The 27,293-nt window shown below is 45.0% G+C and overlaps 1 protein-coding gene across 1 annotated transcript in view; it reads right to left on the reverse strand.

Annotated features, from left to right (window-relative positions):
- Positions 1–1,765: 1,765 nt before the first annotated feature.
- The window catches only part of IL18R1 (interleukin 18 receptor 1), a gene marked incomplete at both ends in the record, with an annotated part of 47,463 nt that continues 21,935 nt past the window's right edge, over positions 1,766–27,293 (reverse strand). Inside the window, 7 exons of the mRNA XM_080711421.1 lie at positions 1,766–2,121; positions 3,855–4,013; positions 17,504–17,665; positions 21,184–21,323; positions 22,335–22,414; positions 22,477–22,609; positions 23,947–24,067. Of these exons, the coding sequence (XP_080567547.1) occupies positions 1,766–2,121; positions 3,855–4,013; positions 17,504–17,665; positions 21,184–21,323; positions 22,335–22,414; positions 22,477–22,609; positions 23,947–24,067 (1,151 nt within the window). The remainder of the gene's footprint in view (positions 2,122–3,854; positions 4,014–17,503; positions 17,666–21,183; positions 21,324–22,334; positions 22,415–22,476; positions 22,610–23,946; positions 24,068–27,293) is intronic.

The following is a 27,293-nucleotide window of genomic DNA, read 5'->3' on the forward strand; positions in this document are numbered from 1 at the left end:
CTACACTCCCAGACCTGTTTTATATTTTTTATTTGGAAACAGGGTCTCTTAAGCCAGTGAGGCTGATTCTGAACCAGCGCGATCCTCCTGTCTCTGCCTCCCAAGCACAGGGATTACAAGCGTGCGCCACCACGCCCGGCTTCTCTATCTGTTTTAAACAGTTTTTGCATTAAACTTTTCAGGAACATTCATGTTGCACCCATAAATTCTAACCAGGCTTCCAGATTGATAGTGTCCTGGGTATCTGACTCTGACAGTTCCATACAATCCTCTTTAAGGTTGACATCCATTACTGTTTGATTTCCATGTACGGCATTACTGCTGAGTTCTTCAGGAAGACCCGAAGAGTTGGAATCCCTTTCGGGAGCGGACATAGGTCTTCTAAGACCAGAAGTTGCAGATGTTGAAGAGAGAAATATCTTTTGCCCTAGCAACACGCCTCTCCTGTTAGATTCTATTTGCAAGTGCACACAAGTTATGACTTCTTCTCCCGATCTGCTCCCTGGTCTTACTGTGTGTATTCCATTTGGTCTCTTGATGGACAACTGATCTAAGTAGTAGTTAATAATGGCAATATAGTAATAGCAACACTCAGAGAGTGGCAAACTCACAGTGGGCTATAGAGCCCGGAGCCTCCACTCTCATCCCATGCTGCCCTCCATGTTGAAGTATTTTAAATATGGAATACTTAACCAACAAAATAACTTTTTTGCTGTTTAGTGCTTAATATTACTTTATGATCTGGTACCCACCCTGGACAAAAGCATCACGACCAATCAATTGTGTATTAGATTTGAACCCAGGCGCATTCCACTTCTGCGCTACACCCCCAGTCCTAATTTTTAATTTTTTATTCTGAAAGAGGATCTCACTAAGTTGCTGAGAATTTTGCTAAGTTTCCAAGGCTGGCCTCGAACCTGTGAGCCTCCTGTCTCAGCCTCCCAAGTACTGAATGACAGGCATCAGTCACGGCGCCAGGCTGAACAAATGTTGTAGACCATTACAAGTGTGAGAACCGGAGAACTGTCTGAACGAGAATTAGTCTCTCAAGAAAAGTGCAAAGGTGTTTGGAATTTCCTTGAACATGTTCCGATGAATAGGTCTGACTGAGCCAGCTGCATCCTCACGGTGCCTTACTGGGGTTCCAAACACCGGTGCCTTGTGAGAGTGTCCAGGGTACATCACCCATATCCTGAGGTCCACGCCCATGTCTTTCCATTCTTTACATGCAGTGGGGGCCAGCAATCTACTTGCACATCCATTCAGAAATGTCGTGTCAAGACCTGTAGTTCCTGTTGGGGAACAAAGGTAGCATTCCCATGTCTCTTTCATCCACTGGTTTCTAGATAATGCCTCTTCATGCACTTCATATCCTCTTTATATTGACCTTGTTGACTCCGAACACCCTTAAAGATATGTCCTTTATGTAAGGTAGAAGTTATTTTGCATCTCTCTCAGCACTTGCTGAATATGGGATTCGTGTGAGCAGTGGTGTGCGGTGAGGGAAGGGAAGGAAAGAGGATCTCCATTCCTTTTGAAGTCCGGGGTCCTCCGAGAGTACCTGACCACGGCCCAATGTTCAGTCTTATTCCTTACATATTTATGAGAAATTTCATCTTCCAGCTGCAAGTAGGATTTTCATAGAATTATATATTTTGAACATGGCCTTTGTTCTGACCTTTGTAATAAGCACAGTGGATTCCCCAAGACAGGTCGAGGCTATGTTTCGTTTGGTTTTTGCTTTGACCGTCAGCCTTTCTCGTGATTAAGATGCTGTGAGAGCAGCCGAGACTTCTGATGCTCTTCTGCCTGGTTGGATTGCTTTTGCAGGCATCAAGTAAAGGAGATTTTTCCAGAACCTTGAGTCATAAGAAAGAGCCTTGTCAGCTTTCCACTTCAAAACTCTGTGAGACTTCAAAAGCTTTAGCGATTGGGGCAGGAACCCAAAGTCACTGGCAGGTGTAAATTGGATTAATATTATTTTAACTTTTCTCTCCACCAACGCTTCATAAAGTCCACTTTCAAGCTCATACCTGACTTCATTACACAGGTAACTTTTACTTAAGACGACGATCAGCCTTCGGCTTTTCTGTATCAATGAATGAATTTCATCAACAGCGGCTGAAAGGGCAAAGTTGTGTGATTAATTTTAGCAAACTGAAAGGTTGGGAAGGAAACAATTATTTTGTACCCATCTTTTCTATATTATTTAATGCTCAGTCTCACAAATACATTTTCTTAAGTAAACCATTTATTCCCGATTTTTATTGTTCATTAAAAATAATTACCCAGTCGATACCCAGTGCAAAAAGTCAAAAAAAAAAAAAAAAAAGGACCCCCTTTAAGAATAATCACCCAGCCGGGCGTGGTGGCTCATGCTTGCAATCCCAGCATTCGGGAGGCAGAAACCAGAGGATCACGGTTTGCGGACAGCCTCAGCTACTTAGTGAGGCCCTCCGCAACTCAGTGAGACCCTGTTTCAAATTAAAAAAGACTGTGCCGGGTGTGGTGGTGCACGCTTGTAATCCCCGTGCTTGGGAGGCGGAGACAGGAGGAAGCCAGCCGCGTGCGCTGGTTTAGGAGACCCTGTTTCCAAATAAAAATATAAAATATTTTATTAGGTCTGGGAGTGTAGCCCGGAGGTAGAAGGGCTTCCAGGAACCCCAGTACCACCAAAAATAAAATAAAAATAAAAAATAAAATAAAAATTAGTACATGTTTGTACACACAAGTTTTTTACCCCAATAAGTTGTATGAATATAATGCACCAATAAAAAAAAATTTTAAAAAAAATAAAAAAAGAAAATACAAGTTGAGCTCCCACAACTCAACCAGAAAAGGAAAAATAAATAAATAAATAAAAATTAAAAAATAAAAAAGACTAAAAAATAGGGCTGGGGGTGTAGCTCGGAGGTACAATGCCCCTGAGTTCCATGTCTGGTGCCGGAAAAAAAAAAAAAATCACCCAGGTTTCAACTCACCTACTCTGTATCACGCCTTCTTTTAAAGGTTTTTATATATTAGTTCATTTAATCATCATAGTGACTCTGACATAGTGAACGTCCCTATAAGGTACCTCCCCTAGCAAGGTGTGGTAAGGTGTCTCCTTTCATGAAGGGCACAGTCAAACCCTGCCCCATCCCCCCTAGCTCATCATGTAGATCTGTCTTTAGAAAGAGGAAGCCCTAGCTCTCCTCTATTGACTTGTTAAGTACTTTGAGCTAGGTTGATTTACATTGGAATAGCTGCCTGTTTTTAGGCAGAAACCAAGTCCTTTCTTTATCCATGTCTGCCTCCATTTTAGCACAACTATTTTGAAATATACCAGTTATTTTCTTTTGAAATATATTAATAATCAGATCTTTTCCAAATCTTCCTAGGCCATTCCCCATACTGACACAGTTACTGTGAAATAATATTAGTTAACCAGGTTATTAGTTCACTAATAACCAGATGTTGGCTTACCTGGTTACCTCTGCGCTAAAGGACCTCTGCCACTTGTTTATTTCTTGTGTGTGTGTGTGTGTGTGTGTGTGTGTGTGTGTGTGTGTGATACCAGAGATGGAACTCAGGGGAATTCTACCTCTGAGCTACATTTCCAGCCCTATTTTTTATTCTTTATTTGAAACAGGGTCTCACTAACTTGCAGAGGGTCTCACTAAGTAGCTGAGGCTGGCCTTGAACCTGCGATCTTTCTGTCTCAGACTCCCAAGTACTGGGATAAGAAGCATGTGCCACCACACCTGGCTCACTTGTTTATTTTTAAGGAAGGATAGCTGTCTATACAGGTAATTAAATTCGTTTTTAGTAAGAAAATATCTCCACTCGCTTTCTGCCAGCATCCCCATACTTACCTCCTCCGGGCACTACATCTCTTTCAAATATGCATAACTTATATCCAAAATGTTTCTCCAACACCCTGGGCAAAGTTTCCACAGCAAAAGTATATTCTTCTTCATTCTCAGGTAGGTATTCTTTTAGGTAAGACACAAAAGCATCGTATATTTTTCCATCTACAAGATAAGTTTGGCTCTTAATTAATGTGTAAACAAAAGTTGTTTTAAATGAAGTCTGAGTGAAAGCCATAAATGACGGGCATAGAATCACTGCAAAAGAAAAGTTAAATATGACATTGTGAAAACTCAAGATGGTAACCAAGCAACCAATAAGTCAAATTCTACTGAAAAATCGACTCTAAGAGAACCACTATTTGACACCATAGAAGTGTAATATAGAGAGAGAAATATATCAGTGAGGACACTAAAGAAACTTAAAGGCAATAGAAAGCCAAGGATCTCAAATGTGCCCTTATTCCAGATGCGAGATGCAAATATCATCTTGATTTATTCATGTCACTTAATTCGACCCCTATCCCAATTTCTACCCTCAAAAGGACCCCTGGAAAGTCAACAGAAAGGAGGCTGAGTCTATATACCCTGGAGAATATATTCAACCACAATAGAGTGATTGAAATCTGTGAGAGGAAACACATTGATATTTAAAATATGATAGAGTATCCGATGTCAAAAGGAAAACTTCTGATCCACTGAAAAGTTTTCAGTGATCCCAACTGTTAGGTCCTCAACCCCCATATGGGACAGGGGCGGGGCTGACCCGCCTCCTTACCCTGCAAGTTCCCACGGAAAGCCACTCCCCTTTGATAAAAAGGGGAACGCGGCGATCTCGACACACAGAGAAGCCACACACAGAAGAAGCCTGTGAGACGGAGAGATTTTCTATATCCGTGGAAGGCTCTCTTCCACGCCCTCTCCCACCCCCAACCCGCACCCGCGACACGGGGGTGGGGGAGGGAGCTGCCTGGGACTGATGGGCCGGTCTAATAAAGACTTATGCCGCCTGCATGGCCGATCTCGCGTGTCTGTGGATCTATCTCTCGCAAACCATACACCTGGTGCCGAAATGAAACCCGACGTAACTATTTTGGCCTTTGGATCTATGCTCTCCAAACTTTTGCGCTACATCGCCCGACACTAAAAGACTATGGCCCGAGCCCCGCCCGGCACCCCGCCGCTGACGCCCTATGCCTGACTGGACCGGAGACCTTTTTCCTATCCTGGCTGCGACAATGCCCCGGCGCCTAAAACGGGCCTCCCTGCAGATTCCTGGGCGTCCGGCGGCCTCCCGCGCTCTGCTGGTAGCCGGCGGCCATGTTCCGACTGCTACGGCGCTCTACCTGCCTGCCGCTTGGACCCATACAGCGACCGTTCCAGCTCGGCGCGAGCAGGATCGCGGCCGCGGTCCCGAGCCTCGGATGCCGCCAGCCTCGACCCTCCCAAGCCCGCCGCCTCCCAGCCGCTGCCCGCCGGGCGGGTCGGGCGTGATGCGCCGCGGGACCGGGTCCTGGCCGCGGGCCGCCGCCGCCGCCGCCGCCGCCGCCACCGCCGCCATGGGGAGCGGCCCGCACGCCGAACCGCGGCCGGGCGCAGCCCCAGCTGTGGCGGTTAGGATCCCCCCAGCAGCTCGGCGCGTTCCCGAAAGACGCGGGGACCTGGCTTACTGGACTCTCAGCTTATTTAACTACATGCGCGGCCTCCGCCCGCCCAGACTTCTACAAACTGCTGAAAAAAAATACGCGCTCCCGCCTCCCGCCCTCGCCTGTGCTACGCCCGCCCGCGGCCCCGAGCCGCCAGCTCCCCGTGCCATGGAGGATTCCATCACTGCCGGGATCTCTAGCAAATTTGCCCCTGGCGGTGTCCCTCGGGGCCCAGCCCCACGTTGGGCGCGCGCCTAAAGCCATTTTTTGTCTCCACGCCATGGGCCCGGCAACCCATGCTCCGCGGCGGATCCCCATCCTCCCAGCCCCAGCCCCAGCTCCCAGCAGCTGGGCGCGTCCCAAAAAAGACACAGCGGATTTCCGATTCTCCCCGCCTGCTACTACATTGCTGTAAGTACTAGATTTTAAAACCAAATCCTTGGTGGTCCAGTGGTTAAGATGGGGCGCTCTAATCGCCGTGACCTGAGTTCAATTCCTGGTCGGAAAAAAAAAAAAAAAAAAGCCATTTTGGTACTGGCTTCTGGGCTTTTAGGGGGACGGCAGCAGCCATTTTGATACTCGCTTCTGGGCTTTAAGGGGGACGGCAGCAGGCATTTTGGTACTGGCATCCGGGCTTTTAGGGGGACGGCAGCAGCCATTTTGATACTCGCTTCTGGGCTTTAAGGGGGACGGCAGCAGGCATTTTGGTACTGGCATCCGGGCTTTAAGGGGGACGGCAGCAGCCATTTTGATACTCGCTTCTGGGCTTTAAGGGGGACGGCAGCAGCCATTTTGGTACTGGCTTCTGGGCTTTTAGGGGGACGGCAGCAGCCATTTTGATACTCGCTTCTGGGCTTTAAGGGGGACGGCAGCAGCCATTTTGGTACTGGCATCCGGGCTTTAAGGGGGACGGCAGCAGCCATTTTGGTACTGGCTTCTGGGCTTTTAGGGGGACGGCAGCAGCCATTTTGATACTCGCTTCTGGGCTTTAAGGGGGACGGCAGCAGCCATTTTGCCTCCTCCTCTGAGGCTGATAGCGGCCATCTTTAACACGTGGTTATAGTGATAGCGGCCATCTTTAACACGTGGTTATACTGATAGCGGCCATCTTTAACACGTGGTTATAGTGATAGCGGCCATCTTTAACACATGGTTATGCTGGGGTGACCATTTTGTCCAACCCACAGGTCGGCAGCCATTTTGCCTCCTTTCTTCTCTGAGGGTAACGGCGGCCATTTTTTTTTTCCCAAACTGCAGGTCGGCCATCTTAGACTCCACCCTATTTTTCACTCTTAACCAATCCTAGGGCTAATTAAAATTCTAAAACCCTCCCATTTTTCTCCTGGCCAATCATAAAAGTCGGCGGACATCTTAAAATACTATTAACTGCCATTGTTTCACACACATCTCCACAGCGTGGGCCTGGCTCTGCAGCCCCTCTGCGCTCACACTGCGGTAAGCTTCCCTTTTAATTTGGATAAGCGGGTTCCGGCTTTTAGCCCCCTCCGGACTCAGGTTTCTGGCTGATTAAAAAAAATCCGAACGTTCGGCCCTGAGTCCCCTCCAGCCGGCCAGGCCGCGCTGCGGGTGTGTACGGGAATTAGAGACGTCTTTTCTCTGACACGCCAATCTGTTTTTGAACAAAGGGTTGGACCCCAGGACGCTGGAGTTCTGACTTTGTTCCTGCCGCTTATCCGAGATGGGGGGAAACCAGCAATCTAAGATTAAGATTGATTCCCAGTCGGCCCTGGGCCGCGTCCTGGCTAATCTCCAGGCTTTGGGCTTCTCAGGGGAACTGTCCCCAGAAAAACTTATTTCTCTTTGCACTAAGATTTGGCCGACATATGATTTAACTGATAACCTTCGATGGCCGGTAATGGGGACATTAAATCCTAGAATGTTAATGGCTCTCAGTGAATATTGCACACGTTCGGCGAAATGGCCTGACCTGTTGTATTTACAGCCGTTCTGGCGCCTGCATTTTCTGTTTGCCTCCCCACCTAGCCCTGCTGCCCGAGTCATGCTGGCTGGGGAGTCCCGCGGGCCACAGCCGCCATCTTGGACACCCCCTGGCAACCCACAAGCGCCACCTGGTGGCCCCTCTGGGACACAGGCTGGTAAACCAGCTGACTCACAGCCGCCATTGTACAAGGAAACATGGATACCGGAGCCTGACCTGGCCGAGACACCGGCCTCATTTACGGATGAGCCTGACCCACAAGATCTCTCCGTACCGTTGCGACCGTCAGCTCCTTCCGGAGCGGCCTCTTGCTCTAACCCACTTCTTTCTCCCCCGCCTTCCTCCCTCAAGGGACCGATCCTGACCTCCCCCTCGCCTACCCCCATAGGTCACCGGACTCGTTCCAGAAATCCTCCTTCTCTCCTGGCCCCGCTTCGTGAGGTGGCTGGTGCAGAGGGAGTGGTCCGTGTACATGTTCCTTTTTCCCTTCCTGACCTCGGACAACTTGAGAAAAAACTGGGCTCTTTCTCAGCCAATCCCAGTGGTTTCATCAAGGAATTCCAACATATTATACAAGCATACGATTTAACTTGGCGGGATCTTCATGTCATTCTAACTTCTTCTTTAACTCCAGATGAACGTGACCGTATCCTGAAAGCGGCCAGAGAGAGGGCCGACCAGGCCCACGTAACCAACCCATTACTTCCTACCGGTAACGCTGCAGTTCCCTCCGAGGAACCTAATTGGGATTATAATATAAAGGAGGGAATAGAAATAAGAAATTATATGATACAATGTCTTCTTGATGGTATGAGAGATGCCTCCCATAAGGCAGTTAATTATGATAAGCTTAAGGAAATTACCCAGGGTCCAGACGAAAACCCAGCTGTTTTTCTAAATCGATTACGAGAGGCTTTTACCCGTTATACCCGTTTAGACCCATCTACGGAGGCAGGCTCAGTCATATTAGCCACTCATTTTATTGGGCAATCAGCTCCTGACATTCGGAGAAAACTAAGAAAGGCTGAGGATGGCCCTCAAACTCCTATCCGAGACTTGGTGAACATGGCATTTAAAGTTTTTAATTCCAGAGAGGAACAGGCAGAAGTAGAACGTACGCTCCAACTTCGCCAGATGGCGAATATACAGGCCCAAGCCCTGGCGGCGGCCCTGCGGCCAGCTGAGGATAAGCAGCCTTCGGGACGGCGAGCGCCACTTAGGGGAGGACGCCAGCAACGACAGCCACCCTCCGGAACCTGTTTCAAGTGCGGTGGTGCTGGTCACTGGGCACGCAGTTGCCCCCAACCACGTCCGCCAACCAGACCGTGCCCGGCGTGTGGCCAAGAGGGACACTGGAGAAGTGAATGTCCCTGGAGAGGAGGTGAGTCTCAGGTGCCTCAACACCGGGGAACCACCCCTCCAGACCAGGCCCCGCCAATGGCCCTACTGGGTCTGGCTGAAGATTGACACTCCCCGGCCTCGGCCACCCGTATTACTCAAGCTGAGCCCAGGGTCACGCTACAGGTAGCGGGTAAACCAATCTCTTTCCTGATTGATACGGGAGCTACCTACTCTGTCCTCCCTTCCTTCTCTGGACCTAGTTTCCCTTCCCAAATCTCGGTCCAAGGGATTGACGGCCTACCCTCTTGCCCACGTATCACAGGCCCTCTGTTATGCCATCTGGAAAGTTTTATGGTCAACCATCCATTCCTGATTATCCCATCATGTTCTACCCCTCTGTTGGGTAGAGATTTTTTAACCAAACTTGGGGCAGAACTTTCATTTAATCTCCCCCTGGTGTCCGCTTCCTCTAACATATTTTTAATAGCTACAGCTACAATAGAAGACCAAAAGGAAAAACCCCCCCTTCCGACAGATGTGGTGGACCCCATAGTATGGGACACCAGTACCCCAGTGGTGGCAACTCACCACACCCCGGTTCGGATTACCCTACGTGACCCCAATATTTTTCCTGCTCGCGCCCAGTTTCCGATATCCCTCCTTCATCGGCGCGGGCTTAAGCCAATCATTTCTCGTCTCCTGGCGCAGGGATTGCTCATCCCTATTAACTCCCCTTATAATACCCCCATCCTCCCAGTTAAAAAGCCTAACGCCTAGGACATACCGCCTAGTCCAAGACCTCCGTTTGATTAACGAGGCAGTGATACCAATCCACCCGGTGGTCCCTAATCCCTATACCCTCCTGTCTCAGATTCCCCCCAATACTACCCACTTCTCAGTCCTTGATTTAAAGGACGCATTTTATACAATTTCCCTTCATCCGGAATCATATCCCCTTTTTGCCTTCACTTGGGAGGACCCCGACACCCAGGTCGCCCAGCAACTTACCTGGACGGTCCTCCCCCAGGGTTTTCGAGACAGCCCACATCTCTTTGGGCAGGCTCTAGCGCGGGATCTCCTTCAATGCCCCTTAGAGCCTAGTTCTCTACTACAATATGTAGATGACCTTTTGCTTTGTAGCCCCTCCTTAGAAATGTCTAAGCGTCACACTGCTCTCCTCCTTAATTTCCTTGGGAGCAAGGGCTATAGGGTGGCCCCACATAAGGCCCAATTATCAATGCCTGAAGTGCAGTACCTAGGCCTCCACCTCACCCCCAACACTCGGGGACTCACGGTGGACAGGGTCAAGGCCTTACGAGACTTACAGCCGCCCACCACAGCTGGTCAGATCCAATCCTTTTTGGGCTTTGTGGGATTTTTCCGACATTGGATCCCCAACTTTGCCATCATAGCTAAGCCACTACATGAGGCAATTAAGGAAACCCCGGCTGGCCCTCTCACTTCGCCTGCGATCGTTCGACAAGCTTTCCAGGCTCTTCGAGAGGCTCTCCTTAATTCGCCTCCACTGGCACTCCCCAACCCCACTAAGACCTTCTTGTTATTTACTGACGAAAGGCAAGGAATAGCCACAGGAGTGCTCACGCAACCCCTGGGACCAACTCAGGTGCCAGTGGCCTATCTGTCCAAGCAACTGGACCCCACCACCCGGGGCTGGCCACCCTGCCTCAGGGCTCTGGCAGCAGCAGCCGCACTCACAAAAGAGGCTCTTAAAATCTGCCTTCAGATGCCCCTGCAGGTCTTCTCCCCACATAGGCTCCAGGATTTGCTCTCTCCACGAGCACTCCCTCTTTTGTCACCATCCCGTATTCAGGAACTTTATTTGCTGTTTATGGAAAACCCAAGTGTTAAACTATCTCATTCCCCAGCCCTTAACCCGGCCACTCTGTTACCAGTGAGCCAGGGTCAGGGCCCTGATTCGGGTTCATTTAGCGATGTTCACTCATGTGTTGATGTAATTGAAGCTCTAGCCAAACCTCGGGCGGACCTCCAGGACACCCCCCTTCTTAATCCAGATGTCACTTATTTCGTTGATGGCAGCTCTGTTCCTGATGCCAGAGGTAAGAGGAGAGCAGCCTATGCAGTGGTCACTCTAACCCAAACAGTTGAAGCTGCCAGATTACCGGACGGTACTACCTCACAAAAGGCTGAGCTGATCGCCCTAACTCGAGCCTTACAGCTGGCAAAAAACAAGCGAGCAAACATTTACACCGATTCTAAATATGCCTTTCTAATAGCACATTGTCATGCCTCAATCTGGAGAGAGAGAGGGTTTCTCTCCACCAAGGGATCACCCATTATCAATGCTACCCTAATTAAAAAGCTTCTAGACTCCCTTTCCTTACCATCCGAGCTGGCCATCATTCACTGTAGGGGCCATCGGACGGAGTCTTCCTTAGTGGCAAAAGGAAACAATAAAGCTGATTATACAGCGCGACAGCTGACACAGCAGGCTCAGCCAAGCCCGCCGGCACCTATACTGTTTCTAACACTCCCTACAATGGTGCCTAATTACAGCCCGGCTGAACGAGAACACCTGACAAAACTTGGGGCGTCCAGCGCGAAAGATGGCTGGCTCATGGTACAGGATAAAATTGCTCTGCCTAAGGCCCAGGCTGAAGAAATCATCAGCTTAATACATAACTCTCTTCACGTGGGACCCATGGCACTAAAGCATTTTCTGAGCCCCTTGTTCTATTCTCCTCTCCTACTACAGCTAATTGGTAAAGTCAGTGCCTCCTGCTCCACTTGCGCTGCTGTATCCACTCAGGGAGGCCTTCGCCCCTCCTTCCCCACCCACCAAATGAGGGGACACCTGCCAGGACAGGACTGGCAGATTGACTTCACACATATGCCTCCCCATAAAAAACTTAAATATCTTCTTACCATGGTTGACACCCTAACGGGTTGGGTGGAGGCTTTTCCTTCAAAGGATGAGACAGCCAGCACGGTAGCCAATGTTCTCTGCTCAGATATCATTCCTCGTTTTGGCCTCCCTAACTCCTTGCAATCTGATAACGGTCCAGCTTTTGTTTCTAAAGTCATTCAGCAGGTGACACAAGCTCTGGGCATTGCGTGGAATCTCCATGTTCCATACCGACCACAGTCTTCAGGAAAGGTAGAAAGGATGAATGGAATTCTCAAAAATCACTTAACGAAACTCTCTCTGGAATTACGGGTTTCATGGCCGGAGCTCCTGCCACTAGCTCTGGCCCGGGTGAGGGCCACCCCCCGAAGCCCCACCTTTATGAGCCCATTTGAATTGCTATACGGCCGCCCTTTCTTGCTTAATCACACTCTTCCTTCGGACCCCCCTCCTTTGTCTTCCTATCTCCCTTATTTGTCTCTCCTCAGGCACCTTCTTAGGGAACATGCTGACCGATACCTTCCCCAACCGGGGACTGACGAAACAGCTCCACACCATACAGCTAAGGCCCTCAAGCCGGGAGATCAGGTCCTTCTCAAGTCACTCCAGCCAAAACAACTTCAACCACGGTGGACGGGGCCCTTCACAGTAATCCTCACCACACCCACCGCAGCCAAACTGCTGGGGGACCCCAACTGGCACCATCTTACTCGGCTGAAAAGGGCCCCACTGCAACAGTCCCGGGACGAATTTTCTTGCACAGTATTAGGACCTACTAAGCTTCGTTTTTCTCGACATAACTCTCTTTGATGTTTACATGTTAGCAGGTCCACTTGTTTACAGGTTATGGTACTCTCCCTCTTCGGATGTTGAACTGCCATAAGTATTAAACCTTGGAAGTCGGGTACTGATGCTCCTGACGCAGTAGCAGATGTTCGTTTGACCAGACAGACCTATACCCACTCAGGGAGTTGCTGCTATTAATAACTCTGGTCGAATAAAAACTGCTGAAGGGGCAAAAGACGTTCTCCTCAGGGAAATGCTGCTATTTAAATAATAGATCTAGTGACAATCTACCTCATATTTAAAGGGCTCCTAGGATCTGCTCTCACAATTTTTTTCTTTTTCTAATAGCACCTTGCCTGTTAACCAGGGTAACCTCCAGCTCTCACCGCGGCCACGCCTGCCTGCCCCCGCCCTTCCAGGGGATTGGACCCTGACTCCCGGCCTGGGGCCCCTGACTCCGCCCACTCTGTCAGCAGGAAGTAGTTCGATAGAGTCGTCGCCCTTATGACCAAAAAGGCCGGGATGTTAGGTCCTCAACCCCCATATGGGACAGGGGCGGGGCTGACCCGCCTCCTTACCCTGCAAGTTCCCACGGAAAGCCACTCCCCTTTGATAAAAAGGGGAACGCGGCGATCTCGACACACAGAGAAGCCACACACAGAAGAAGCCTGTGAGACGGAGAGATTTTCTATATCCGTGGAAGGCTCTCTTCCACGCCCTCTCCCACCCCCAACCCGCACCCGCGACACGGGGGTGGGGGAGGGAGCTGCCTGGGACTGATGGGCCGGTCTAATAAAGACTTATGCCGCCTGCATGGCCGATCTCGCGTGTCTGTGGATCTATCTCTCGCAAACCATACACCAACATCTGCTCTCATTTACTTCCTGATAATGGAGCAGGATTCAGTTGACCGAGAGAACAAATTCAGGAGACAATGTGTTACCTAAATAAGGACCATTCTCCTTACTAGGTAGCTAAAACGTTATGCAGTGCTTTCCTTTGGCTTCCTCCAATTGATTTGGGAAGACAAAGGAGACAAATGTGAAAACTGGAGGAAAGGTACAAACAACACATTAGAAGACAAAAAACCACATAACACAACGCAGACAACCTTTTCAGAAGACAAGGGATCCCGATGGATGAGCTTGCTGAAAGATGGAAAACGTTGAGTCAGGTCCTAAGTGATGCAACTGATGCTATTTGTGAGAGGTAGAAGAAGAGTTGCTGAGAAACTGGACTATTTTTTTTTTTTTTTTTTGGTCGTGGTACTGGGGTTCCTGGAAGCCCTTCCACCTCCGGGCTACACTCCCAGACCTATTTTATTTTTGGAAACATTGTCTCTTAAGCCAGCGCGGCTGGCTTCGAACCTGCGCGGGGATTACAAGCGCGCACCACCACGCCCGGCTAAACTGGACTATTTTATAATCCCATGAAAAATAGAGAGAGCAGAGGGGTTAGATTTATGCCTGGGTATATTATCAGGATTAATAAATTTAATGCTGGGTTGAAGGCTGGTTATGATTGGATCCTTTATTAAAATATAATGGACTTAAGCTATTTTAAGCCCATGTCTTTGATGGTACCACATCATTTCTGCTTAATGGTTTGGATCATTTTTTTTATACTGAGGATATAACTGATTGCCATAAATTGGGGAAGACTGTTCCATCAAATATGAATTTATGTTATAGTTTTGTCCTTACCTGCAGAAAATTAGTTTTTCAACTGTAAATTATTTAATGGCATTGAAAACTGACAGAGTAAGAATTCAAGATAAGAAATTTGAAATCTAGTGATGATTTCTTTTTAAGGATTCTGAATAAAGGAAATCAGCCTATGAATGTATATTGGGAACAGTAGGGAATCGCTTAGACCAATGCCTCTCAAGCCATACGACCACATGGGTATTGTTTTAATGCAATTTGTTTTGTTTTGTTTGGGTTGACTGGTCTCATTTCCAATTTTTCAGAAAAAAATATTAATTGAACATATTATTGGATATTATAGCAATATCAAACTGCTTAAAGGTTTCCTATACTTATATATCTATTTCTATCTTTTTCATGGACTTCCTCTGATTTTGGACAATACTTTGAGTAGAAGTATTGAAGCCGGGCGCGGTGACGCAGGCTTGTAATTCCCAGCATTCGGGAGGATGAGACAGGAGGATTGCGATTCACAGACAGCCTCAGTTATTTAGTGAGGCCCTTTGCAACTCGGTGAGATCCTGCTTCAAAATAAAGAATAGCTGGGCGTGGTGGCGCACACTTGTAATTCCCGTGCTTGGGAGGTGAAGACAGGAGGTTCGTGCAGGTTCGAAGCCAGCCGCGCTGGCTTAAGAGACCCTGTTTCTAAATAAAAATATAAAAACAGGTCTGGGAGTGTAGCCTGGAGATAGAAGGGTTTCCAGGAACCTCGGTACCACAAGAAAGAAAGAAAGAAAGAAAGAAAGAGAGAGAGAGAGAGAGAGAGAGAGAGAGAGAGAGAGAGAGAGAGAGAGAAAGAAAGAAAGGAAGGAAGGAAGGAAGGAAGGGAAAGGATGGATGGAAGAGGGAGGGAGGGAGGGAGGGAGGAAGATGGAAGGGAAAAGAGGGAGTGAGGGAGGAAGGGAAGAAGGAAGGAAGGAAGGGAGGAAGGAAGGAAAGAAATGGGGCTGTGGTTGTAGCTAGGAGGTAGAATGCCCCTGCATTCCACCTCTAGTACTACAAAAAGAAAAAGAAAAAAAGAAGTGTTGTATAGCACATTTCTATATGCCTCTGTTTGCTGCCACATTGAGTTGAAAGTGTGAACTCACAATTTCGTATAAAAGAGGGCAAGCACAACTGGAGAGGGGGGAAATCTGAGCTTAAACTCAGAAAGATTAGTCAATGCTCATTCCAAGACAAATACTGGTCTATGCAAGTAAAGAACACACAGAAAATACCAAATACAGACTTCCCAGTTTATGAAAGTATCTCTCCCCGTGGCAAAATCATTCACACACGAATGTTGAAAAATCAAATACCTTAACTTTGATAGTTTCATATTATTAAATTAAATGTTATAAATATGACAAATGAATCTATAAAAATCTGAAAGGAGGCAGGGCGTGGTGGCACAGGCTTGTAATCCCAGCATTTGAGAGGCTGAGACAGGAGGATCCCAGTTCGCGGCCAGTCTCAGCTACTTAGTGAGGACTTTTGCAACTCAGTGAGACCCTGTTTCAAAATAAAGAATAAAAAATAGGGCTGGGGGTGTAGCTCTAAGGTAAAATGCCCTTGGGTTCCATCCCCAGTACCAAAAAAAAAAAAAAATCTGAAAGGAGCTCTTTGCACATATAACCACAAATCCAGAAATCATAAAAGTAAATATGTGATTGAGTCTTCCAACTAAAATATGGAAATAAAGTAAAAAAACAAATGACGATATATAAATATTTACATTTCACATTGCAGACAATATGCTAAGCTTCCTGAAATGTAAAAGGCTCCTAGAAATAATGAAAAAATAAAGATCATCAGCACAATAATAAAGATTATCTGATGTGAAAGAAAATATAAGTGAGTCTTAAATTAAAAATGGCTCATGCCCTAGCATAATAAATGAAACGCAAATTACAACAACTTGGGGACACACTTTTTCTCACCTATCAGATTGGCAAAAATCTGAAAGGTTACATAGGCAAAGCTAAGGGAAAACCTTTACTCTCGTTCTTTGTAGGTGGTAGGCAGTCTAGTAGGATGGAGGGGAAATTGACAATACCTATCAAGATCACAGCTGTAGCTTCCTGTTGCGTTGCTAGACATTCTACTCAGGAACTTTTCTCTCCTGCTCACTGCACGTCTAGGAAGCAGTGTGGGAATCTGTTCATCACAGCATCTCAGTAATACCCAGAGACTGGAAACAACCTAAATACTCATCACAAGGAAACTAAGTAAAAAGGGCGAATCCATAGAAAGAAATCACTGAACTTAAAAAATAAGGACTTATTTATAAAGCGTTATAGAAGAATGTCTACGTAATAATAAAGCAGAATTTAAAATAGCATGCGCAGCTGAGCAGGGTGGCACCTGTTTCTCATGCCAGTACTTGGGAGGCTGAGACAAGAGGATCACGGGTTGGTGGCCAGCCTCGGCTACTTGGTGATGCCTTCTGCAACTTAGTGAAACCCTGTTTAAAAATACAAAAGAAAAAATAGGGCTGGAGATATAGCTCAGAGGTAGAATGCCCCTGGGTTTAACCCCCAGTACTGCAAAAAATTAAGTAAATAAAAGAGTATGCATAATAAGCTAAGATTTGTTCTTTAATAAGGGTAAAGTAAGCAACTATATTAATATTTGGTTGGATGTGTTATCAAAGAGGGGTGGAATGAGAATACAGATATAACACAAGCCTGGGAGGGGGGCACTCTGATGCATGATTTCTTAGAAAGATAGAGATTTGAACTTTGTGGAGGTTTTTCTTTCCTATAAACAATCCCCAAAGCACACACATACATAAATGAAAATAAGTACAAAAGATTGGCCTGATTTTTTAAATCAGTAATTATCTTGCAATTTAAGTCCTTCCAGTCCCTTTTAAGTATAAGAAAACCGAGACAAAAAGTCACCAGGTAGACGTAGTAATAGATAAAAACTGGCAAGATCTAGGAGACTAGACCATTTGGCTTCTAGCTCAGAAAGCTTACTGGCGTATTATACAGCCTTCTTTCCCAGGTTAAAATAATGAGCCATTAAACAATGCAAATTGGATGGAAACCAAGTTTATTGAGTACATAAGTGGTGTGTATGCAGAGACATCCAAATATACAGATCCTGCCTCTGGTAGCACCTGGGCCAGTAGAAGGGCACAACATACACATATAAAAGAATTAAAGAACAAGTTCTGACAACACATAAGCACAAGGGAAGGTCACATGACAACATTCACAGAGATGCTACATGTATCTCACAGATTAATTCAGTATTGTAATCAGAACAAGGGGAATATTAATGTTTCCTTATTGTGTTTAGTAATGAGAGCATAAAATAAGAAGCCCCAGCGTTACGATATCTGTTACCTGTTAAAGTTTCATCTCTCCCCGTGAAGCGTCTATAGAACAGAACCAAGTCAACTCTATAAATTAAACACAAAATCACCAGGCAGACTACTGCCGCTGAGATCAAAATTGCTGTGATCATTCCTCCGGTGAAGACGTGGCCTGGGATATCACTCACGTCTGCTGGGGAGAAAAAGAGAAAATGAAAATAATCAATCAAGGCCACATAGCTTATGTGTTTTACCTTATCACTAATTCAGGCATCTACTCAAGGACTCCGTATTCAACCAGTCACCCCTGTTCCTGCTGTTAATCTGCAGTGCCAATCTTTTTTCCAAACTTCTTTTGCACTCTTATCGGTGTGTTGTAAATATACATTATAGTGAGATTCACAGCGACACTAAAAGGCCTGCAAATACCTTTTGGTGTATTTCCTCTGCAACCCCCTGACCTGACTTCCTTCCTCCCTATACATTTAGTGAGACTGGTCGTAAGACCTTCATATAGAAACTTATCAATATTTGCATAGTTTCCTTATTCAATCCTCCTTCTCAATATTTTAAAGAATAGAATTGTGTAACAGAATATTCAGAGACTTGAACTAAAACACGGTAACCTGTACCTGTTAGAACCGAGATTTCTAGGGCAATGTTATACTAGGGTGGTATGTAAAAGACCCAAGTGTACACCTCAGCTCGTAGATAGGGCAGAGAGAAGAGTACGGCTTTGAGAGCTAGAACCCTAGACTGGGATCATCTGGGTTTGTATCACAAGAAAATTATAGAAACCCTTCAACTTTGGTGTCCTCATATGTAACAGTAAAATAATAAATAAAATAACAAATGAAGTCATTGCTTCACTTATAGATGTTCTCTTGGAGAAGATTATGTAATATTTACACATTAAATGTTTAATATGCTGTCTGGCACACAGCTCTCAGAATTTTGGCATAAAATTTTTCATCAAAAAGTGCCCTTTGGGAAAGAATTGTATTTTCTAGCTTGATTCAGTTTGTGTTCATGTAAGAGATAATATAAAGAGATATAAAAAAACAAAATCAAACCAGGCGCGGTGGTACACACTTGTAATCCCAGTGCTTGGCAGGCTGAGACGAGGGGATCGCAGGTCCGTGGCCAGCCTCGTCCACTTAGTGAGGCTCTCTGCAATTTAGTGAGACCCTGTTTCAAAATAAAGAATTAAAAAATCGGGCTTAGTGGTAGAATGTCTCTGGGTTCAATCCCTAGTACCACACAAAAAAGTCATTTTTAACAATCATATCGCAAAGTCATGAAAGCCACACTAATAGGATAATATATTTCCTTCTGGGTTTTATTTTTGTCCCTGAAAGTTTTTACTAAATGGAGATCATATGATGTTTACTCTTTATTTCTTTACATTATACCAAGAGTATTTTACTAGGCCATCAAATTATAATTCACAATACCCTAATACTTAGATTGACTGTAATATTTCATATGTATACATAATAGTGCACATGAATACACATTTATCTATATACATACATACATAATACAGTCCATAGGAAAAAATAGTGAAATAAGGACATATGTATAAAGTGATATAGAAGAATTTCTAAGTAATAATAAAGTGAAATTTAAAATAATGTGCATAGCTGGGCATGGTGGCACATGCTTGTCATGCAAGTACTTGGGAGGCTGAGACAGCAGGATCACAGGTTGGCGGCCAGCCTCAGCTACTTGGTGATGCCTTGGTACTGAGGATTAAACCCAGGGACATTCTACCTCTGAGCTACACATTTAGCCCAATTTTATTTTTTATTTTGAAACAGGCTCTCACTAAGTTTTTGAGAGCCTCCCTAAATTCCTGGGGCTGGCCTTGAACTGTGATCCTCCTGCCTTGGCCTCTCAAGTACCGGGATTACAGGCATAAGCCACCATATCCAGTGTATTCATTTTTCTGATTATTTTCTTGGAATAGATTCTATGGGTGAAGGAATGTCTAGGTCATAGAATACAAACACTCTTAAAGCTTTTGCCTTCTTTGGTAGCATAATACTTGAAGCCTGAATAAAGTCAGACCCTCAAATTCTGTATCTCTGCAAAAGGCACATATTCTTGACTGTGTCCAATACATATGGGGACACACAGTTGCACAGGGGTCCACACCTTCCTCAAGGGTAAGGCTCATGAGGAGACCCAAACTCCCCAGCCTGCATTTGTAAACAGCATAAGGGGAAATGACCTGGCCAGGGATGGGACAGTCCTGACCAAGGGCAGAGGTGTCTGGTGGCAAACAGTCTCCAGGAAATGCCAGCCAGGCGGGAATCCACTAAGAAGAAAATATCTGAAAGCTTCTCCCTGACAAGTGTGTGGACGGTGGCTCAGGGACCCACGAGGGATGGGCCGCTAATGAGGTGTGGGTTGTGACACCTGTACCTGCCAGTGACCTGGGGCGAGTTTCTTCAGTTATAAAAGCATGTTGCTGGGACTGAACAAGACCATGGACGGCACTTATATGATCTGTCATGGAATCGATTTGTAATGGCTGCTAGCTCCCGCTGCAATTGCATGTGGGGGGATCCGATCTCCCGAATACGTGTCGTGAAGTGCAAATGGACACTGGGATGGCACACAGAGCTTCTCTTCTCTCTGCCTCTCTCCTTCCATTTCTCCCCAAAGCCCAGGCTTAGGTGTGTGTGTGTGTGTGTGTGTGTGTGTGTGTGTGTGTGTGTCCCTCTCATCTCGCTCTATCTTTGTAGATCTTTGGATCTCTGCCTTTGTCTCTCTTTCCCTGTGTCCCTCCCTCCTGTCTTTCTGTGTGTTCCTCTGTCTCTCTCTCATTCCATCTGTGCTTCTGTGTCTCTTTCTGTCCCTCTCTATCTCTGTGTAGCTTTCTTGGTCTCTGTGTGTCTGTTGGTGTGTCTGTCTCTGTGTTCATCTCGGTCTCTCAGATGACGACCTTTCCCTGAATCTCAGGGGCTGGTGGCCAAGAAGCCTGAGAATAAACAGTGTGTAAGTGTTGACAAGGGGCCAGTAGAGACTTTTGCTTCTCGACACAGCCCCTTCTGAGGGTCCACTGGACCAAGGGCCCTGGTTCTGTTTTGTTGATAGAGGCTAGAGCTGAATGACCCTGGATCCCTCCATCAGGCCGGTTGATGGACAGAAAATATTAAAAACCACATGGATCAGGACCACTGACTATCCACTTGTCATGGCCAAGGGCTGGCCCAAGGAAAGGGACCTCAGTTCATTCTTGCTGAACCAGACCCCAAGAACGCTGATTAAGCCCAGTACCCTGCTAAGGCAGGCTGGATTCCATGGCTGTGCCCGATCCACACTGGCTCATTCTACATGGGTCTGCAAGCTGTTCTCCGGATGTTGTGGATGTGAGATGCTGAGTGTGAAAAGGATGCTCTGCCTGTCTCCCCTGCCACCCACCAGCATCTACATCCCAGGGATACACCTGTCCCCTGCTCTGGCCACCTGGTCTCCATGGAGGTTTGGAATCTGTAAGATCAAATGTGTACGTTCCATGTTCTCTACTTGGAATCATGATGCGGAGTACCAGTGCCGTCACTGACTGCCGGAAACACATCATAAATCTTTTCCTTTCTGACAAGCTCCACTCTGCTATGAAAAGGAGCAGGTGACCGTCCTCGAAGGCTGTCTCGCAGCTGTCTGCTAAGTTTCTGCACACTGCCAAACATAAAACCTACATACCTTTTCTCAACAAGATGAAACTTTGGGTATCCGTGCTTCCCGTGTTGACCACCGTGCAATTATGTAAAAAATTTAGATTTTTTTCATTAACTTTCTCAATTCTCAATATCACTGAAGCATACTGTTTGCCTTCTGAATTCCTATAACACAGGAAAATAATTTATCGAAAGGGTTTGTTCATGATCAACTAATTTACCCATAAGAGGAAAATGTATATGTTTAAAATAATGAAAGGCAAGTAATGCATTGGCTATGCCCATCTTCTCTTTCTGATGAGTATATATTTTTTCTTTTTATTTGTGTGTCTATGTATAGGGGGGTTGAGCCCAGGGGCATTCTACTACCAAGCTATACCCTCGACCTCTTTCTAATTTTTTATTTGGGAAACAGGATCTTGCTAGGTTGTGGAGAGTCTAAATTTCTGAGACTGTTCTTAAACCCGTGATCCTCCTGTCTCAGCCTCCCAAGTACTGGGATTACAAGTATTCGCCTCTGTGCACAATTCATCTGGTGGGTACTTTTAAAGTGTGAACTACAATAAGGCCCTCTGCTGCTTTATGCATCCTCAAAGCCAACAGAAACAGCCTTCCTGAGACCATATGAGAATCACGCTCTCAAATAACTAGACACTAAATGTTTGGAGGAGGCCAATGCGAAATTAAAAAGAGAAGAATTATTCTTTCAATTATTTTTTTTTCTTTTCTCCCCTCCTAGCCACTTGAAATTCTTCCCACAGCCTGGCCTCCACTGACTGCAACAAGGCTGTATTAGGCAGCTTTTATTACTATAATGAAATACCTGAGGCAGGTTACTATCTAAAGAAAAGTTCACAGTTGGGAGGCTAGAAGACTGACGGTGTGGTGCATGCTAGGGCAAGACCCCCCATAAGGGGTTGCATTCCATAGGAAGCAGGTATGTGACTCTGGGTGTGAATCCCTCTCCTTACAAAGCCACCAGAATTCAAGCAGGCCCCCTTCGTTCTAATGACCTACTCTAAAGCTCCGCCTCTAAACACCATCCTTGGTATAAGTGCCCATCCTTTGTATCATTAGTAAGACTTGGCTTTAAACTCGTGTAGGAGCTCAAGGGATAGACAGGTCCTCTTTAAACCACAGCAACTGGGAGATCGTTCCGCGTAGATGCAGACTCACACCAGATGAGCCCATGCCAGGCTGAAGGTTACTTTTATTGTGTTAGAAATTTTTAAAAAGACCACTATTGGCAAAGAGCCCTGGGCATAGGAGAAATAGCAGTGAAGCTGTTGGGCAAGCATCAGAAGGTAACCTGAGGTACCCACTGGCACCAGCTCTCTTCCTCTTCCTCAGATGGCTCCTCCAGTGATGGTTTTATCACTGATGCGAGGGCAGTGCCCATGGCCATCCCTCCCCCTGCATCCTTCCGAGAAGTTGTGCCAGGCAGCACAGCCCTGCAGGCCCTGCAGGTCTACGTGCCAGCTGCAGGCTTCTCCACCACAGGGAACATGGTGCCCCACTGAAGCTTCCGACTGTCTCACATACGTCTTAGAATATAACTCTGTACAGAGACCACCCATCCAGAAATTCACAAAATCAAAGCTTATGAAAAGCTGGGTGCATACCTGTAAACCCAGTATTGGGAGGCTGAGACAGGAAGATTGCAGGTTTGAGGCCGGCCTCAGCAATTTAGTGAAACCCTGTTTCTAAATAAAATATAAAATAGGGCTGGAGGTGTAACTCAGAAGAAGAAAGCTTCTGGGTTTCCATCTCTAATAAAACCAAAAATTAAATTTAAAAAAAGATCCTATGAAAACCTAGAAGTGAGGCACAAACACCCTTCCCTTTGAGAAGCCAAAGGAGTAACATTAAAAGTGTCTGCAGCCAAATATTGGGGCCCCTGTTCTCATAGTTTATACTATAATTCTAAGTAGTTGGGTGAGATAGTCCTCTATCCCTTCAAAGATTAGAAACACATCATTAGAAGAAAATGTCAAAACTTCCATGGAGAACAGTTGTTGAGATAAAAGATGCTAGCAGGAAAGCCATGTCTTCCCACTAAATTCAACACACCTTGGGCACCAATCTCATGCCTGAACTGAGAGCTGGCACCATGAGGACAAGAATAAACTAAAAAAAAAAAAAAAGGAAAAAGGAAAAAGAAAAATAGAAAAGCTCTGCTAAATAAAAAAAAAAAGTGCAGCTAAGGTGATAAATACCTAAGAATCACCATTTTGTAGACCTTGAATAGTGTGCTAGTATAACATTCAATCATTACAGTATAACCCAAAGTCATTCAGGAAAGCTTAAATGACCATCTCTTTAGGATTCTTTAATAAGTCTGGCCATAACTTAATGGAAGAATATAAGTTTATAAGCTCTTTATAAGTATGTATGTTGTTTGGAACTTACATAGCACACTAGTAAAAATAAGACACTTAAAACATTTTTAAAAATCCAAGAAATCAGGACCCAAGTAATATTATAAGAAACTAGGTAAAATCCCATTCTCCTGTATCCAGACTAAGAGCTACTTTTACAAAGTGATGTTAAAAACCCCCATGGACCTTTTTTTTCTAGATTATATCTTGGCAATAAATTTCTACATAATCTACCAACCCAGGGCATGTCAATTATAATGTTAAAATATGTAAGTTATAGTTATAACTTAAACTAGCCCAAAATACCACAACAGCCACGCAGGAGTCCAGCCACTTTTGTACCATGTGTACTTGATGTGATTTTTCTATTACATATAGTATGATATCAGTGATAGATCATATATGCATACCAAGTTTTTTTTTCTTTTTCTTCAAATACATTAGTATATGGCTCTTTTTCTTTCCGGAAGTTCCAGTAAATCTCATCATTCTTGTTCAGCAAAGCAGAGCAATTGAGCTCCACATCTTTTCCTAGGGGAAGATTGAAAACCATAGCTCAGATTTCAGAAACTCAGATATCCCAGAGGTTTCAAATCAATAATAATCTGCAGATGTTGACCTAATAAAAACTTAGTACTATATTCCAGAAAGAGAGTAGATTCCCGTCTTCTTATTTGAACAAATAATAAAGCAGACATAGGTAGTGATGACAAGCCATTGCCGAACTATAGCTTGACTTCTTCAATCTTCACTTTCAATTCAATTATTAAAACTCGGGGTGGCCAGTGTGCTAGCTCTTCAGTATACAGTTTTTAGGTACTGTCAGCAATGCTGCTGCAACTTCCAGGATAAAAAAAAAAAGGATGGATAAATCACACACACACACACACACACACACACACACACACACACACACGTTAGCTAAAAATAAAAGAAATCAAAATGCAAAGAAAATAAAGAGACATAGTTGAACTAAATGTGTACTCAGAAAACATTCCTTCCAGGGTAAGCAAAGATGGCCAGCGGTTTTGTTCTGTGAAGGAATTTGCCTGGGTTTGTAATCAACAGAAGGAATCTAAGAGACCAGAGAGAATCTAGTGATGATTCTCACAGCGGCACAGGCTCAAAAGATGACCTCTCCTAAGAGGCTGCAAAAGTCGATTCACATCTCCCGCAGTCTCAGGATACTTGGAAGAGTAGGTTCCAGCAGAAGAAAAGGCCTGCGGCAAACCCCACTGCTGTGATTTCCCCCTGCCCCCCACTGTTGACGATCTAGCATCCCCGACACCCCAGCCGGGTTCTGAGTGGACTGATTCTCAGCCCTACATTCTACCTACCGAGTAGGGGAAAGAGCAAGCACTCCGAGGAAAATAGAATACAGACTTTATATGATTTGGTCATTTGCTTCACCAAGATCAGTAGCAAGAAACAAATCAGAAGCAAAAAATGTGGCAATAATCAAAAGAAAAAATAGACAATAGGAGCAAGCCCGTTGATGATCTAGAGGTTGGATTTAGCAAATAAAGACTTTGAGTAACTCGGTGAAAGAAACAGAGGGAACATCGAACAAGTGGACAAGATAATTTTTTAATTAATAAGAGTAGTTTAGCCGGGTGTGGTGGCGCACGCTTATAATCCCCGCGCTTGGGAGGCTGAGACAGGAGGATCGTGCAGGTTCAAAGCCAGCCTCAGCTGGCTTAAGAGACCCTGTTTCCAAATAAAACATAAAATAGGTCTGAGAGTGTAGCCTGGAGGTAGAAGGTCCCTGGGTTCCATCCCCAGTACCACCACCACCAAAAAAAGAGTAGTTTTTAAAAATAATTAAATGAATAGTTAATATCATGTAGATGAGGTAACCGACTATAATCAGCAATTCAATTTTTTGGTGTGGTACTGGTGATTGAACCCAGGAGCATTCTACCTATTCTTTAATTTTTACTTTGAAACACGGTCTCGCTAAGTTCATGAGAGTCTCACTACTTGCTGAGGCTGTCCTCAAATCTGCGCCTCTCCTGTCTCAGCTTCCCAAGTACTAGGATTACAGGTGTGCACCACCACACCCAGCTCAGCAACTAAATAAGTGGATGAAAAATTGTACCAATAGGACTTCAAAAAAGGTCAAAATACAGCTGGGCCTGGTGGCGCACGCTTGTAATCCCAACATTCGGGAGGCTGTGACTGGAGGATCGTGGTTCGCGGACAGCCTCAGCTACTTAGCGAGGCCCTTTGCAACTCAGTGAGACCCTGTTTCAAAAATATAAATAAATAAAAATGTAAAAAAAAGTCAAAATACATGCAGTTTATGTGAGACACACTTTACTTTGTGTGTATGGACCAAGAAATCTTAGAAGTAAAAGAACACAAAAATAAAACAAAAAAGGTAAAACATCCGACCCCCAAACACAAGGAAACTGGTGTCACTATTTCATATTAGAGAAAAAAAGGCATTGAACCAAGAAGTATTATGATAGGTATTTAATATTGATAATTGTGTCTTCAAAGGGCACAATCAATGAGTTTGTCTGTGCCTATGATATATACTCAACACATTGCAAAATTTGCTAGAACTAAAGAGAATACGGACAAATTATCATCATAGTTGTGATATTAACACATCTCTCTTGGCAAGAGATAGGGCAGGAAAACAAAAGATTAGTAAGACTATTAGTGATCTGAATAACACCATTAGCCAACTGGACCCAATTGCCATCTAAAGAGTAGTAAGACCTAAGAAGTATATACCTTTGTTTCAAATGCACTTAGAACATTCATCAAGATAAACCACATTCGGGACCTTCATCAAGTCACTGTAAATTTCAAAAATTTCAGGGACCAGCCTCAAATTAAACTGAACATCAATAACAGAAAAAAATAACTAGAAAATCCCCCAGCATTTGGAACTCAAAAGGTACAAATATCCCACAGGTAAAAGAAGAAATCACAAGAGAAAGTTTTAAAAATGTATGCAATGAAATATGTTTGCAATGAGATATGGTATATACCATTACTTATGGGCTATAGCTAAAAATAGTGCTCAGAGGGAAACTTAAGTCTTCCCATGAACGTACCCCACAAGAAGATAACTGAAGTTAATTCTCTTACTCTTTATGTTAACAAACTAGAAAAATGATAAAAAAAATTATGCGGAAACAAGAAGAAAAGTAATATTTTTAAAAAGTTGAAACCAACAAAAATATAAAGCAAGAAAACTGTTAAGGACAAATGGCATTCTATCCAAAACACACTGAGCGTAAAGTGGGACTAGCTGGGCGTGGTGGCGCACGCTTGTAATCCCCATGCTCGGGAGGCGGAGACAGGAGGATTGTGCTGGTTCGAAGCCAGCCTCTCTGGCTTAAGAGACCCTGCTTCCAAATAAAGAATATAAAATAGGTCTGGGAGTGTAGCCCAGAGGTAGAAGGGTTTCCAGGAACCCCAGTACCACTAAAAAAAAACAACTATGACTCCATCCGTGATTTTAAGGTGCGGATTTTGGAAGCAATGTGCTGCTTGGCACAGTTAACTTTAGACAGGTGACTTATCCTCTCTCTGTGTTAGCTATTTAGTCCATAAAAGGGAATAATACACCTCTGAGCTGGTTGGAGAATTGAATCCAAAAATACATCTCAATCTCCTAGCCTATTACCAAGTTTACCAAATTTAGTAGATACATTTTTTTCCCTTTCTGTCTTTGCTTTCCATTTTGAAGGAAATGACTTAATTGGACATATTGATTCATAAGATGTGTCTAGTCCAATCT

The sequence above is a fragment of the Muscardinus avellanarius genome (genome assembly GCF_963383645.1).
Source record: "Muscardinus avellanarius genome assembly, chromosome: 15".
In the NCBI taxonomy this organism is placed as follows: domain Eukaryota; kingdom Metazoa; phylum Chordata; class Mammalia; order Rodentia; family Gliridae; genus Muscardinus; species Muscardinus avellanarius.